Source organism: Leucopleurus acutus (genome assembly GCF_964270905.1).
Source record: "Leucopleurus acutus genome assembly, chromosome: 15".
Classification (NCBI taxonomy): domain Eukaryota; kingdom Metazoa; phylum Chordata; class Mammalia; order Artiodactyla; family Delphinidae; genus Leucopleurus; species Leucopleurus acutus.
This window is the reverse complement of record NC_139157.1, coordinates 24,968,079-24,985,059: the sequence shown is the minus strand read 5'-3', so window position 1 is coordinate 24,985,059 and position 16,981 is coordinate 24,968,079. Positions and strand designations below refer to the sequence as shown.

Sequence of the window (16,981 nt, the reverse complement as noted above, 5' to 3'; positions counted from 1 at the left end):
AACTTCTGTTTTTAACAACTCACCTGGAATAAATCCGTTTAGATCAGGCTGAATGGTTTTAAATTGATTTACATAATACTGTCTTTGTTCATCTGTTATTTTCCAGGGATCGTCATAACTACTGGATTGCCTACGTATTTCATTGGCAGTTGTAGCTGATGCTACAGTTCGTACTGTTGTCTGGTCCTGTAATGAAACATTTTTTCCTCAGTACAGCATCTATCTATATGATTACATGGACCAAGATCGCTAGGTTACTTATCTTTGAAAGTAAAACTTTTTGTGGATGTTTAAAAAATAAGAAGTCTTCACAAACTCATCAGCAAACCACATATTTGTTATATAGGTTATTAAACGTTTTTGCACAATGATTATATAAATGTGTAGAACGACAGCAATATGTAAGCAACAGAAAGTTATGTAAAATGTGCTAAGAAAGCCAAGCAAATATATTCCTAGATGCAGAAACCTTTCAAAGCTTCACTATGGAATTAGCAAGAAAATCAGCCAAAACTTTCAGTGAAACATTCCAATGAAAACAGACTTGAAGAAAACGCACAGAGTTCTGGTTTTTTTGTAAAAGAGTGAACTTGCATTTATAAAATTTGCAACAGCAAAATATGAAAACAATGACTGCAGCAATACTCTGAATGAAGCAAATAAAAATGCAATACCAATAAAATGTCACACCTGGACAGAAGCAGGATGCATGGTTAAAAGAGTACTGGTTGGTGGAGTATCTGCAAAACTGACCCAATTTTCTTGAGGTGGAGGTGGAGAATGCCCTGACCATACTGCATCACCAGCAGAAGAACCTAAAAGCAGAATGGGTAAACATGCTGACTCATTTTTGGAGGAAAAAAATAAAGTTACAAGGTTTTTAATGATAACAAATCACCACACACACATAAAAGTTTTCTTTTAAATGCTAACTTTGAAGAAATGTTAACAATTTCCAAAATGGAATCTTTTCTGTCAATTTAAAATTATACCTCATTTGGTATAACCAATTTATTGCTGTAATAAGCAATATAGCAGCAGAATCATTTTTACAACAAAGTGTACTTCCCTTCACTAATATAATCTATACTTAGGAATATATCCCTAGGAATATTTATTTATTCATTTTACCCTTCAGAGAATCTGATCCCAGTAAACTTTTGTCTAAGCATCATAGATATAAATAAATGCAATTACCACTCTTCAAAGTGATATATCTACTTAGAAACTTTCACAGCTGGCTTTTGCTTTTTAAGGCACTTAACATATAATTAAAAATTGACTTGGAGGCAACTCTTAAAGGAACATTATCAAGTTTTCTTCAATTTACAACCCTTAATAAATGTTACTTTAAAAAAATTTCTAAATACCTGATTGTGCTTCACCAAAGGGAGACCAAAATGGCCCAGGTCCTGCAAGAGGCCTCTCACTGTTTCCTCCACTGGGATGGCGGCTGTGCTTCCTCCATGTGTGTGGAGAAGTTGGTGGAGACTGCTGTGGCGAAACTACTGGGGATACAGGTTCCTAGAAAGAACATCATTACTTTAAAATTTAAATTTTAAGGTAACATTTTCATTACCAAGGCACTCAATAAATGTTTCAGTGTAAGCATTAGCACAGGACATCAACTGATAGCATTTACATGCACGTGCTTACCTGCTGATCTGCAGATGTACGAGGCTGGCCAGTATCATGGCTTGTGGATCCCTTTTTCACTTGCCCCCTGCCCGGTGGTGGGGGAATTACACCAGAATAAGACCCTTGATTTTCAGAATCTGAAGAATATGAGGCTGCATGACGAGATTCCTGTTCATTCTTTGAAGCAACAAATCTTGGCAGAGGAAGGTCCTTTACTGTTAACCACAAAAATAAGTATTACTTCAAAATAAAAAAAGGTATACACACGAAAAACTAAAATAAGAGATGAATTTGACATTAGAAAGAATTTTTGCAAAAACTGATACAGAAACAACAGGCACAAAATGTTTACCTCTACAAAATTCAGATCATCTCTCTTAGATTGTTTAGGGAAACTCTAACCTAGAAAGAAGTAACACCAAACTGTCCTTAAGGAGTTAAGCTGTATTAAATGTTCATTGCATGTCTGGCCCTATGCTTGTACTTTATATCTATCTCGTCTCATAACCATTATCAACCCCATTTTACAGAGAAAGAAACTGAGACTCCAAGATACCAAGGTCATTGACAGTTAGGATTTCCACCCAGGTGAATCGGACCCCGAAGCCTAGGCTGTTTCTACTCACACTGGTTCCCTAAAGGAAAATGTTAGAGCTCTAAGCGAAATAAGAATATGTCACTAAGTTTGAGACTAGATTAATCTAGACATTTTCATTGCAGAAATTCCTGAAAACAACTTACTGTTCACCTACCAAGGACACAGAACAAGGCGTCAGTTATACCCACCCACTTCAGTCTAGCTTATGACACTCCTACAGGCAAATACTCTACATTCAATTTTAAGTAGAAAAGAGGATAAAAGACTGAGAATTTCTCTGCACACTTTTAGACTAGAACAATACAGCACCAAAACCATTTTTAGAGGAAAGTGTACTTCCCTCCACCATGATTACCAGAATTTCTCTTTAGAATCTCCACATTAAGAAGGGAAAACATTGTTTATTCAGCATTTATATAAAGGAATTCAATATTACCTGGAAAGAATGTAAACTCTCAACTCTAGAACAATGATATGTGGCAAACCAGAGCTCCACAATGAAAACCTCTGGATGACTAATAAACTGAGCTGGTACTGAAAACTATGTTATAAAAATTCTAACATCAGAGAAAACCTCAAGTTTTCTCTTGCCCGCCTTTCCTATGAAAACCAAAGAACTCTGCATTTAAGTGCCTACCTTTATAGAATTTCCATCTACTTCGGCATCAATGAGCCTCCAAATAACAGATAAACAAATTATCCTAGGTGACATTTGTAAGGTGGTTAGATGCTTGTATTTGGGTTTTGGTCTGCCAATATTTTTAATACTGTGTCTTTCAATCAAAGTTTTGGTTAACTAATACTTTCTAATTTCAAATGGAGCTTTCATGGCTTTTCCAAACAGGAAAACACAAAGTATAATGTTGTTTTATACTTAGTTAGTAGAAAAGAATATAAGGAAAGCATATATGAAGATGGGCACTATAATTCATCATTTACCTTGATAAAATTATTCATCTAAATTCTAAGCAATTTTTAGTAAATTAATTTTTAAAAATCACCATTTTAACAGTTTTTATATTACCATCAAATATGTATGAAGTACATATATGCCATAACAGAGTTAAGACAGACATATTTTTCTAATATTAACAAATGAAAAGAGCATGGTAGTAAAAGACATGACACTAACTCAACGTCACAAATGCCACTGAAACATCAGAAAGACTCAACAGTTCTGACTTTACTTCATTTGTGATTAGAAGTTCATTTTCATTTCAGTTACTAATATATTCCATATTTACCTGTATTTATACTTTCCACTCTTAAAGGGAAGCCAGACTGGGCAACAGCTACAAGTTTCAAAGCAATATAGAACTGACTTCTTCCAAAATAACCAAGTCTAGTTGCACCACAAAGCTCCATAATCTATAAAAGAACACAATGTTAACATTAAGAATTATGACAATAATTCTCCACATAAGCAGCTATCTAACTTCTGTTTATCACTTCTCCAAAATACATAGCTGACATATGGTATATTACTCTCAACTGACAACCAACTTCCTCAAGTTTCAGGTTTAAATGTTTGAAAATAAAAAGGCACTGACCTTACAATAAGAGGTTATCACTCTCCTACGTATTAAAATTCATGTGATAAGTAACTACATTTTATTAAGAATCACATCTTTTAGAAACAAATGTACCATCTACTCTTCTTCATAAACACTGTGCATACAATAGGGCCAAAAGTTTCTGCAACTAACAGATTATTAAGCAGCCATTTAAAGTAAGTCATAAAATGACATACTAAGTGGGAAAAGGCAGGAGGCATAATTTTAACTACATAAACAGAACTTTTAAAACAAACAGATATATAAAAATTCTACCAACAAATTTGTTAGGTGAGATTAACAGTATGGTTTTTTTTCCCTCTTATTTTCCAGATTATATTTAATGTGGTTATACTACTTTTCTTTAAAACAACAATTTTTGTTTGTTTGCTTTTTTTTTTTAAAGCATGAAGGCTTTCAAGGATCATTCTAGTCACTCAACAAGTATTTCTCAACTGGCTACTACAAGTATCAGACTAGAAAAGAGAATTTTGAATTACAAGATTAAATTATAATTCCCAAAGCTGGAGTAACATCTACTATACAGACATCATAAAGTAATCTTAAAACAAGCACTAAGTATCCTTGTCTCAGCTTCTCAAAAAATTCAACTTCTTGTACAAAGGGAACATATTTTGTCTATTTTCTTTTTCCCAAAACACTCAAAGGAAGATTAAGGTACCTGAGACGCTGTGGTACTAAATCAGAAGTATTTACTAGAATTGCAAAAAAGCAACTATCACTGGTTCAGCCACATATCACAATAACGATAACCATTTGTTTACTTGCACAAGGAAAAAATACAGTCATTTTTGCTATGAATAATCAGCACAGGAGGAAGTTGCTGTTCTGCCACTAAGGGGCAGTGATGTTGGAATTATCAGGCCAGGAATTTAGAACTATGATTAATATGTGAAGGGCTCTAATGGATAAAGTAGACACCATACAAGAACAGAATAGGCAATATAAGCAAAGAAATGGAAATCCTAAGAAACCCCCCCTCCTCCCCAAAAAAGCTAGATATCTAAAACACTATAAAACAAAGAATGCCTTTGATGGGCTTATTAGTAGACTGGACATGGCTGAGGAGATAATCTTCGAGCTTGAGGATCTCCGTAAGACCTCTAAAACTAGAAGAGGAAAAAACAGAACAGAATATTTGAAAACTGTGGGACAACTACAAAAGGTATGACATACATGTAATAAGAAGACAAGAAGGAGAATAAAAAGAACAGAAGATTTACTTGAAACAATAATAACTAAAAGTTTCCCCCAAATTAATGCCAGAAACTGAACCACTGATCCAGTAAGCTAAGAGAACACAAAGCAGAATGAATGCCCAAAAAAGTACACCTAGTCCCTTTACAAAAATTAACTCAAAATGGATCACAGATCTAAATGTAAAGCATAAAATTATACAACTGCTGGAAGATAACATATGTATTCGGGGTGCTTAAAAAAAAGTGTTTTTTTTTTTTTTCACCTAATGGAATAACACTATTAAGAGTTTTTGTTTTGTTCTGTTCTTAATGATTTGTGACTTTTTCCTTTTTGCCAAGGTAGCATTTTTGCTCTCAGCAGTCTTTCTAGTCATTGCCTTTATACCTTGTACGCCATGGCTTAGAAAAGGAATCAACCTTTTAATACTGTAGAAAACAAGAATAAATAGTTCTTTAATAATAACTCGAATGTACACAAGCATCATTTTTTACTTCTGATACACAAAATATGGACATGTTGGGGAAAGGGCTAACATTTACTGAGTGCACACAATGCTAAGCACAGTGCTAAATACTCAAGGTGTTCCCATCTAATCCTAAAAATAATGGAGTAGAATTGCTATTTTTATCATTTTACAGGAGAAGAAAGAGAATCAGACTGGCCAAGTAATTAAGGCCAGAGGGCTCAAAAAAGGGCAGAGCTATAATTCAAAGTCATGCTTTTAATCTTCTACCAAGACATGCTGTCCACTGTCCTTTTCCTAGAATAATGTCAGCTGCCTCAGAGCAAGTACCCTCAGTAAGTCCTAAAAGTTGAGTGCCTAGTACAAAGTGACAATGAAAGAGTAGTTTAAATGCACTAGGAAGGTTCTTTAATCCTATGCTCAGAACATGAGGTACAGGGAATTCTAACAACAAGAAAGGTATATGGAAGTTATTTGAGAATTTCAGCTTGAATCTACGAGCTGAATTATAAAGTAGAAAAATGCAAAAAAGTGGAATGAGGAATATATTGAAACTATACATAATACTAAGAATCAATACATCATCACTGAGAATACTGTCAAAATTCTCTCCAAAATGAAATTTTATGAATGTTTAATAAAATATAATAGAAAGTAAGATCCTCCCTTTATAGTCACTATCAAGTTAAAATTGAGAAGGTGACTCCATTGCTTTCATTTTTATAAACATTCTTTAATTTAAGTTGGACTGGGTCAATGGACAAGCTGACTGTTTTTGCTGGCTTAAAAGCCCAGGCAGTTTGGCCTACCTACATGCACAATGCTGGCTCCCAAGTCAGTCTAACTTTTATTGTTTCATTAACTTGTTAGACTTGTCCCCACACCTCTCTGTGACTCATCAGCTTTACCGACATGGGAATAACTTGTAATGGAGACTCAGGTTTACTAGAGAAATTAGAGGAAAACAGGGAACAATTACACTGAATACCTATTATTAGGAAGACTGTTTACTTCTTGTCCCACTTAACGCTCAGAACACTCCTCTAATGTTGGCTACCATTATCCCCAGTTCATAGGAAAGGAAACTGAGGTTAGTAGGTGGCAGTCAGGGTTCAAAGCCAGATTAGTCTGAGTCCGAGGCCTCTCTTCCCAGGTGCCTCCAAGGCATAGCTAAACAGAACTCTCAACATGGCATGTTTATGGGGCAGTAGTTCCAAAATGTATTCCAAAGAACACCAGTCAAGTTAAATGCTCTGTAGTTGAATAAACATATATTATAGCCCCCTTGGCGACTTTACAATGCATTTTTAGTTCATAAGAGGCACTAAAAAATCCTACAGCCTAGAAACAAACCTCTATTTGGTTTAGTATCTATTAAAATGCTTTAGAACTAGTGGTCCATAGATCAGATGCTCTGTATAACACACTTTGGGAATCAATGCTGTTTAAGAGCCCAGAGCAGTGATATTCAAACTTTTTGGTATCAGGATCCCTCCTTATACATGCTTAAAAAAATTAAAGAGGACTCCCTCAAAGCGTTTGTTTTTCTGGCTTGTATTTATTGATATTTACCATATTAGAATTTAAATTGGGATATTAAAAAAAATGCACCTATGAATTCATTTAAACACAAGAATAATCCTATCACACGTAACATAAAATTTTACGAAAATAACTTTTTTCCAAAATAAAAAATTGAGAGTACATTGTTTTATATATATACAAATTTCCTTAATGTCCAGCTTATGAGAAGATTAATATCTGCTTCTGTATTTGATTCACTGCAGTATGTTGCTTTGTTTAAAGACACTCACTTCACACAGGTATGTGTTGGAAGACAAAGGACAGGTTTTTTTATTTTTATTTATTTATTTTTGGCTGCCTTGGGTCTTCGTTGCCATGTGCAGGCTTTCTCTAGTTGTGGCAACAGGTTACTCTTCGTTGCGCTGTGCGGGCTTCTTGTGGCGGTGGCTTCTCGTTGTGGAGCATGGGCTCTAGGTGCTCAGGCAGTAGTTGTGGCACACAGCCTTAGTTGCTCCAAGGCATGTGGAATCTTCCTGGACCAGGGACTGAACCCGTGTCCCCTGCGTTGGCAGGTGGATTTTTTTTTTTTTTTTTTTTTTTGCGGTACACGGGCCTCTCACTGTTGTGGCCTCTCCCGTTGTGGAGTGGAGCACAGGCTCTGGACACGCAGGTTCAGTAGCCATGGCTCACGGGCCTAGCCACTCCACGGCATGTGGGATCCTCCCGGACTGGGGCACGAACCTGTGTCCCCTGCATCGGCAGGCAGACTCTCAACCACTGTGCCACCAGGGAAGTCCCAACAGAGGGCAATTTAAATAGCCTTTTCATATAAATCTGTTATCATTTTTTGATACCATACCAAAACTCTACAAGTGCTAGTTGCTTAAAGGTTAGCTGCAATATAGAATCCAAAGCCATATTAATAAACTCTTTTGCATACTCTTACATTAAAAATCCATTGGTGTATCTGGTGCACTGCAACCTGCTTTGGTCATATGTAAACTACTGGTTCATAGTCATGCAGATCTTCCAAATGTTGACACATTTTATTTACAAAATATTTTTTAAAATTACATTTGTTAATATCACCACTGGTCTCATCAGAAAAGTCATTAAATACTGGGAAGCAGTCAAAACACGGTTGCAGCTAAGTTTTCCAAAATCCTGATTTTTGCCAGAAAGCTCAAATTTTATATCATTAGTAACAAATAGCATTAGTTGTTTTCCCTTAAGTGACAGTCATACTTGCTTCATTTTCAAGAAAATCTTTGCCCAATACCCAAGTAAGCTGTTCCTTCAAGAAAAATGGTGCTCCATAAAAAAGAAAGTCAGTACAGCTCACAACTCAAACAATAAAATAAGTACTTTTCCTCAAGACAACCATCATTCTTCAGTATGCAGCAAATGTGCTTTATGCATACTTCCCACTGCATCACACAAAATACTAAAAAAATATATGCTCAAGGGTGAAGATTTAATAAAATCAGGGTTTTTTTTCCTACATAGAACATTCTTCAGTGAAATTGGTTTCTTTCTTGTATGGCAGTAAAGAATACAATACTATTACAGTTTGGTGACACTGCATTGATTTGTGCTAAGGAGTCAGTTTTACCCACCACTTCTTTTGCATTACCAATGCAAAGGTCAACACAGGATAAAAAAAAAAAAAGCGGGGGAGCAGGGAGGAATAACATATTAGTATTATTATGAAAATATCAGACCAGGGCTCTGCAGATCAAACTCTGAGAAATGCTATTATAGAGCACACTCTCTATATGGTAGTGATAGAAGGACCTCTTGCTTTGATGTCAATGCTACATACTCCCTGCTCGAGAGCAGCCACTGAAAACACAATGTCTACAGGCGCAAGCAAGTATACCATAAATCAGTGAAACTGGCCAGATGGGGGATGTAGTGAGGTAAGGTGAGCAGGTGTGACAAGAACAGCTGCTATTCAGCTCTAGCTAACTGCTGCTATAGAAGAACATCTGTCAAATGATGCCATCTTCAGATTTTTGTAAAGCTGGAAATCTGGAATATTCTATGATATTGTTCTCATTTTTAAATGCTAATGTGGATTCAGATAATTTTTTTAAATATGCAGATCAACTAAAACACCTAGATCACATATCTACATATTCTGTCTCAGAGAGTATTCTATAGTTACTAGAAAAATGGCATAAAATAAATGGCAAAAACTACAATAATGTTCCTTCAGGTCCTCTAGCAAGCAGGGTAGAAAAAAGTGAGACCAAGTTTCATGAAAGATAACCATATATACAGGTATTATTATATATTAACCTATCCTACTTATATAATGGTCCTAGAGTGTTTCAGCTGAGACTCTGGAAGCCCCCCCAAATTATTCTCAGGTCATTAATTCAGGTCATTAATGAATCATTATACAATGGCTTTATATAAGATCTTGTTATCTAGCAAGTGACTCAAAGTACTGAGACAACTGAAGAATAACCAAGGGAAATTAATTAAAAGAAAATGCATTATTTCATCCTTCCCTGGAGTGTCAGGTCCAGTCCTTATACACACCCACAGTATAACTAATACAAGAACTCTAAAACACCTCTTCCTCCTTTCCTTCAATAAGTCAAGACTGCTCCCACTTCAAGGACTTTGCACTTGCCGTATCCGCAGTTTGCCCCTCAGATCTTTGCTTGGCTACTTCCTCGGTCATTCAGACCTCAGCTCAAAGTGCAATCCTTCCTCTGAGTACCCTACTGTTATTTATTGTCAACATCTCCCAAAAGAATGAGCTTCCAAAGAACAGAGAAGATCTCTTATATTCCCACCACTTAGAACAACTCCTGATTTACAGTACCTATATACATTTGTTGGTTGGATACATGAATGAATGAAATATTTTTGAATCAACTTTGCTGCAGTCTCCTTCTACTCCTATACAGACTACCAGATTAACAAACCTAAAGTATAGCTCTGAATAATGTATATTATATTTAAAGAACAAACTCATAAGTCTAGCACTCAAGACTCTGTAAAATTGTCCCAAACTGCTTTTCTAGTCTTACTTCGGTCAATCTAGAGACTGGGCTCACCTATCTCCATATTTTTGCTTTTCTCTCTCACCAGATCACTCTGTAACCTATGTCTGCCTATTAAAATTATACCCTTTCTTCACAAACCATCATAACAGGCTCCGCCTTCCTGTAACATCTGCTATCCATATGCAGATGACTTTTTCTTTCTTTGTACTAGTATTCCAGCTTCTACCATTTGAGTTACTTGAGTTACCTGTGTAATTAGGTTAACCACACTGCACACTCCTGACACCTCCTCCCTCCATTAAACTCCTTGTGGGCAGAGACCATGACTTAGTCATACTGGAACCCCCCGAAAGATCAGGCACTGTATTTTGCCACTTAGTGCTGAAGAGAATTGCTCTCCCATGGTGCCCACATCCTCCTGATTTACCGAATTCATTCTGTTAGTCTTCATTTGAATTAAATCTTTCTTACTAGGAAAGATCATTTTTACCATTCCTTTAAAAATGAAACATTTTCTAATAATAAACATAGTTTGCGTTGTCCAATGTAGTTTGGATTACACATGATCCATCCATGCATCTTTGCTGCAGTACACTGTGGCAAGTAGAAAAGGTCAAGAAAAAAAAAGTCAGTGGCAAAGAAGATAAGGGCATACATCAAAGCCCAATCATTCCAACATGACTTAATTCCCTTTCAAATACTGCTGTCAACACAAAGCATGTTTCACCTGTTTACAAGCTATGTGGACATATTAATCTCTAGTATTTTCCTCTGTTACGAAAACAATTTAATTTAAATACTTAGCATACTCCAACAAAGTGGGCAACTCATCCATTACTGGATTCATGAAGCATGTTTGCATTCCTAAACGACTCTAGCTATCACTCTGTGACCAACTCCACAGCCAATTTCCTACTAAACTCAGGTCTGAAGTGAAATGCAATCTTACCAACCCCTTTGAGATACTTAGTTGCACTGGGGCAAATATCTAATCTCACTTTTACTATATTACTTTCTTATCCAAAACCTTTAATGCTTTTTGCTTTGCTTATACAACGCAACTGATTTTTTTTTTTTTTTTTTTTGCGGTACGCGGGCCTCTCACTGTTGTGGCCTCTCCCATTGCGGAGCACAGGCTCCGGACGCGCAGGCTCAGCGGCCATGGCTCACGGGCCCAGCGTCTCCGCGGCATGTGGGATCTTCCTGGACCGGGGCACGAACCCATGTCCCCTGCATCGGCAGGCGGACTCTCAACCACTGCGCCACCAGGGAAGCCCTCAAATGATTTCTGATTACAAGCCTACAGTTCAAAACCACATGGCTTCTTTGCTTTCTCCTGCTATGATTTTATCCTAACACTTAGGTAAATAAACAGGTATTCTCTTGATTCTTTTCTTCCTTTCACTCATACCCTCATGCATAACTTCCATGTCACATTTCAACCACTTTCCTATCTCAGTTAAGGATGAGTTCTCCAAGTCTTTCCTTAACAGTATGTCCTCAGAAAGAACAAAGAAAACCATCTATACATTGCTGACAAATGGCACACATCATTCTGCAGACCACCTCAAAAATAAGATACGTATAAAATTTGTCAAATACTGTAGCTAAATAGCAATATCAGAATTTTCTTGCGCCCTTACTATATATCAGGGACTGAAATATCAGATAAGTACTAAATAAGTAATAATCCCCTTTCTACACTACAAGTATTTGCAAAAGGTATATTTTTCAGTGTAAAGAAAAACTACAAATGTCTCCTATAACTTTTCAGCAGAAAAAAGTTCAAATATATTATACAAGTTCTTTTTCCCTTACTAATATTATCACAGGAATTCATCAAAGAACATACTATAACAATACAGATAACTGCTACAGGACTTAGAAGCTTAATACTGGAAGGCAGATTTCATTCTGCCCGCTAAAACAAGGAACCATAAAGAATGTACTGAGGGACTTCCCTGGTGGTGCAGTGGCTAAGAATCCACCTGCCAATGCAGGGGACACGGGTTCGAGCCCTGGTCAGGGAAGATCCCACATGCCGCGGAGCAACTAAGCCCATACGTCACAACTACTGAGCCTGCACGCCACAATTACTGAGCTCGAGTGCCACAACTACTGAAGCCCATGCGCCTAGAGCCCGTGCTCTGCAACGAGAAGCCACCCAATGAGAAGCCCGCGAACCACAACGAAGAGTAGCCCCCACTCGCCGCAACTAGAGAAAAGCCTGCGTGCAGCAACAAAGACCCAAGGCAGCCAAAAATAAAAGTAAATAAATAAAATTTTTTAAATTTATTTAAAAATTTAAAAAAAGAATATTGAGTTAATTACTATAAAAGAGGACAGAGGTTAAAAAAAGAGGACAGATGTAGATTTTAAAATTTTATGAAGTTCTTGACTTGAACTTCTGAATGGTATAGGTAATTAAAAAGATTCCTCTTAGCAATATATCTGATTCCTAATGCTATAATTTTACTCGCTTTGGGCAATATAAACTCCTTTTGACAGTCAACTATGGTAAGAGTAGTACATACAGACCAATAAATATTTTATTGCTTATAATCAGTATCACAGTCATTAGTTGTCTAAAGAAATAAAACATTTCTGACAGCCTCAAATGTAAAGATTCTAATATGAAAAATTATATGACTGCCTATAAAGTTTACTGGTAGTTCAAGTCCCCACGTCCAATTAAAATAATTTTTTGTATTACCTACTTAACCAAAAAAACTTAAAACTGAAATATAGATTAAAGGTAAGAAAGGATAAAAACAATAAAAATACAAAAGTGATTTGAAAAATCCCACAAACCATCTAAAACTTAGGCTTAAAGTAGTAGTGTTTGCCTTTAGAAAATATTATTGAGACATGGAGATAATCTAGTAAAATCAATCTGGCCAATAAACTATACTTAGGGTGACCACAAAATTTACATCCAACCTGAGACATTTGCAAGAGTGAAAGGGAGTACTATTTATAAGTATGCCTGGACAAGAGGCATAAGCCGGATTGTTTCAAGCAAAGACAGACTTATAACTTGCCTTTCCAAAACACCTTTAAAGATAAATGATTCCATTTAACCAACAGAAGGCAGAAGGTTACAGGAAAAGCCAACACTTAAAACATGTTCCCTTACAGTATGTCATATTGAATATTAATCTTAATTAAAGAGTAACATTTTTCAGAAACCAGTACTAGTAATCAAGCCCCTCTGTTTTCTTACATGGAGACTTAACTGACTATTCTAGAGCTACAGCAACTCTAGTTTACCAAAATTTTAAAAATAATAATAAAAGTTAAACATTTAAACATGGGCTGGGCATCATTCTAAGCACCTTATAAATTAGCTCATTTAGTCTTCATAACAGAAACTTTCATCCCTGAAAGACAGAGACTTTTACTGCTATTTTACAGATAAGAGAACTAAAGGATAGAGGTAAAATAACCCACCATGGTTCAAGGAAATGGGGAAGCGGAGGATTCCAGGGCATGTTCTTCTCTACTGCACTATGTTACCACTACAGCTCCTTTACTGGGAGGACTGGAAGCCCATGACTTTCCCTAAGTACACAGAATAGAGTGGAGCTCTAAAGTGTCTGCACTCAGTGAGTAGAGTTAGAGTGAACAGGGTTAAGCAGTTGTGATGTAATTTCTTGTACATTTTTCTCTATCACTGGCAAGTTGTCAGTAAAACACAGGCCTGGGAAATATCTATTACTTGTTTTGTTTGTTTACAAATTTATTTATTTATATTTGGCTGCGTTGGGTCTTTGTTGCTGCGCGTGGGCTTTCTCTAGTTGCAACGAGCTGGGGGGGAGGGGTGCTACTCTTCGTTGCAGTGCGCAGGCTCCTCATTGCAGTGGCTTCTCTTGTTGCAGAGCACGGGCTCCAGTAGTTGTGGCACGCCAGCTCAGTAGTTGTGGCTCGCAGGCTCTAGAGCGCCAGCTCAGTAGTTGTGGCACACGGGCTTAGTTGCTCCGCGGCATGTGGGATCTTCCCAGACCAGGTCTTGAAGCCGTGTCCCCTGCACTGGCAGGCTGATTCTTAACCACTGTGGCACCAGGGAAGTCCCTCTATTACTTGTGATAAAGAGAAACCCATTTATCCCACTCTTAGGATAGTGTTCTAACCCGTGCTATGGGCTATTGAAGGTTATTAAAGGGTGAGGATGACAATAATGATTATGATGGTAGTTAACACTGATGGTGTACATACAATGTGTCAAGCACTGTTCCAAGCTCAGTAACATATTAACTAACACAATCATCCTAACAACCTTATGAGGTAGGTACTTCTTTCAAAACAGAAAACTGATATGCTGGTGAGCTTGCTCAAGGACACACAGCAAACAACAGAACTTGGATTGAAACCCATGCACTTAACCACTACATTATTTCATAGCAATTGTATTTTCCCAGTGGTAAATTCATATAATAAGCTGTGCTATACCAGAGTTCTACTATGTTACATCATAAAACAAGAGTTGTTAGTTTTGACGACTAGGTCACAGAATCAAGTTTTGATAACTGTTTGCTATGTGAATATAGGTAAGTTACATAATATGTTTTGTTTCCTCGTAAATAAAAGGCAAATGTTAGATTCTACCTCTAAGATCCCTTCTAGTGAAAATATTATTTCTCTGAATGAAAATTTTATATCAAGTCTGTAACCACAATACAAACTATCCTCTGAAAACGTCTGATTTTCAAAAATCTATTTCTGCCAAAGTACCAGACAAGATTATTAGTTACGTGCTCCCTTTTAAAAATGATACATATTTAAATACATATTTAAATATGAATTGTTATGATGAGCAAAAAATATAAGGAATTAATTTCACTGTGTTGGGGATTTAAGTAGGAATAATTAAGTCACTTGCTAAACTTTGTCCTGTAAATCTGCCTCCAAAGGAAAGATATCTGGTGTGAAATTCAAGCATCGGTACTTTTGCTTTGTAAATGAGTGTTTTATCATATTTTTGTATTAAATATTTGATAACAAAAAACTTTCTGGACTCTAGTTTTTTATTATGCCTTAAGGTCAATTTTCCCTTTTATAGGAAGAGAACCAGTGTTATTACTCAAGAAAAATAGGAAAATGACTTGGCTTACCACATTTGTTTTATAACCGACATTTAGGAACATAATGCACAGAGTAAAAAACAAACACTACTTGTCCTGAAACCAGGTGTATCTTAGAAAATAGATAAAAATTGAAGAACAAAAGTAGTACTAAATATAACCATTCAACTAATATGAACCCATGGTACTGCCTTTAAAAAATGCTGATAAAGTATACATATCAATATCAAATGTTCCATGGCATTTTACTCAATTAGAAAATGCTATAACATACAGAAGTTCATGATGATTCAACATCAGACCCCCTCAGTCCTTTGGGGCTTATCTGTCTTCCTTTGAGTTTCTTTAACTGCACGCTGTAATAATTGGGTGGTGGCTCAGAGTAGTTTTGCTGAAGACCTCCTTATTCTCCCTTGCTGGTTTACAATGATGCTAGTACCAAGATGCTTTACACTCAGTAAATCTTAATGAACATATCAAATATCACAAAACACCTTCCATCCCCAACTCAGGATGGTAAGAACAAAGGAAAAATAGCCTCAGGATCTTCCAAAAAGCTGCATTCTTTCTAAGGAAATAATAATAGTAATAACTAATAGCTATATAGCACTACTCCAAATATCAGGCACCGTAGTATTCTACTTATCTTACAAATTCATTTAGTCCCCAAAACAATCCTATACAGGTGCTAAGTTATTCTCAATATGCAGATGAAAAAACTAATGCCCAGAGAAACTAAGGCCCAGGGCAGTGAAATACTTGCTTGAGGGTCAAAAATACTAAGAATTCAACTGCATCTTTAAAATTCTATTAAAGATTTTTAGTTGACCAAATGAGGAAATAAACAACAAATTATCAAAATTGATGATGAAAAAGCTACTATTTATTGAGTGGTATACCAGTACTTATTTAAGACAATCCTCAAACAATTTAAGAAGTAAGCATTGTTACATTCATTTTATAAATCAAAATAGTGAGGCGAAGAGAAAGTCCTTGTCCAAGGTCACAGACTAGAAATCAGCAGGGCCAAGATATGAACCCAACTCTGAGAAACTCCAAAGCCTGGCTTTTTCCATTATGCGTTTCCCAAACTTCAGATTCTTGCATACCACCATCACAAGCTCTGCCATGTCTACAGGCCACTTGTGCTATTATGTTCTTAATATTTCTTCTTTAAATCAAGACACTTTAAAAACTTAATAAATTTATTTTAGAAGGAAAATGTATCACTATATAAATGGAAATTAAGTATCACCTGAGATAAATAGAAAATAACAAAAACAGTAATACGTTCAATGAAAACAAAACTGTCATTTAATTTCAGCCAAAATACCACTGTCTGCAAAAAAACCTGTTCTTTATTAAGAGAGTTACCTGTGTTAGAAAGGTGTTAAAAACTTACAAGTAACAAACCGAAACTTCCTCCTTAATCAGATTTGAAAAACAATTCAAAAGGAATAGCTCACTATGTGCTTTCGCATTTGTTGGGTACATAGCCCACACTTTGGGAAACAAATCATAAGGCTGCTCTACTGCCTCCCTTTAATTCAGTATACAGCCATGTCTGCAGTCTTTCTTGCACTCGTAACATTTTAGAGAATGCTCTAACAAGAAACGTAGGCACACTGTTATAATTAGTAGCCACAGAAATGCCTCAGCCTCAGCAAAATGCTCCCCTCTTAAGTACGCACAATGTTCAAAGTACACAGTAGGCCCTAGGAGGCATGTAAAGTTTTAACACACATCCCCTATTCTTAAGAAACTTCTAACCTAGCTGAAAACATAACATACAAATGACAAAGATAAGCTATTATGTAAGGCTGTAATCTTATACACTGAAATGGTTGGTGTTTTGAACACAAGTTTTGCCATCTGATGGAGCT

The 16,981-nt window shown here is 36.3% G+C and overlaps 1 protein-coding gene across 10 annotated transcripts in view; it reads right to left on the bottom strand.

Moving 5' to 3' along the window:
* Positions 1-16,981, bottom strand: part of REPS1 (RALBP1 associated Eps domain containing 1) — a 73,293-nt gene that overhangs the window by 38,180 nt on the left and 18,132 nt on the right. For 9 of the 10 annotated variants that reach the window (XM_082855666.1, XM_082855673.1, XM_082855670.1 and 6 more), the window contains exons 2-6: positions 3,481-3,604; positions 1,657-1,853; positions 1,371-1,524; positions 691-815; positions 24-186 (exon numbers count right to left, since the gene is read on the bottom strand). In XM_082855666.1, the coding sequence (XP_082711792.1) occupies positions 24-186; positions 691-815; positions 1,371-1,524; positions 1,657-1,853; positions 3,481-3,604 (763 nt within the window). The remainder of the gene's footprint in view (positions 1-23; positions 187-690; positions 816-1,370; positions 1,525-1,656; positions 1,854-3,480; positions 3,605-16,981) is intronic. The other variant, XM_082855672.1, reaches the window with a different exon arrangement.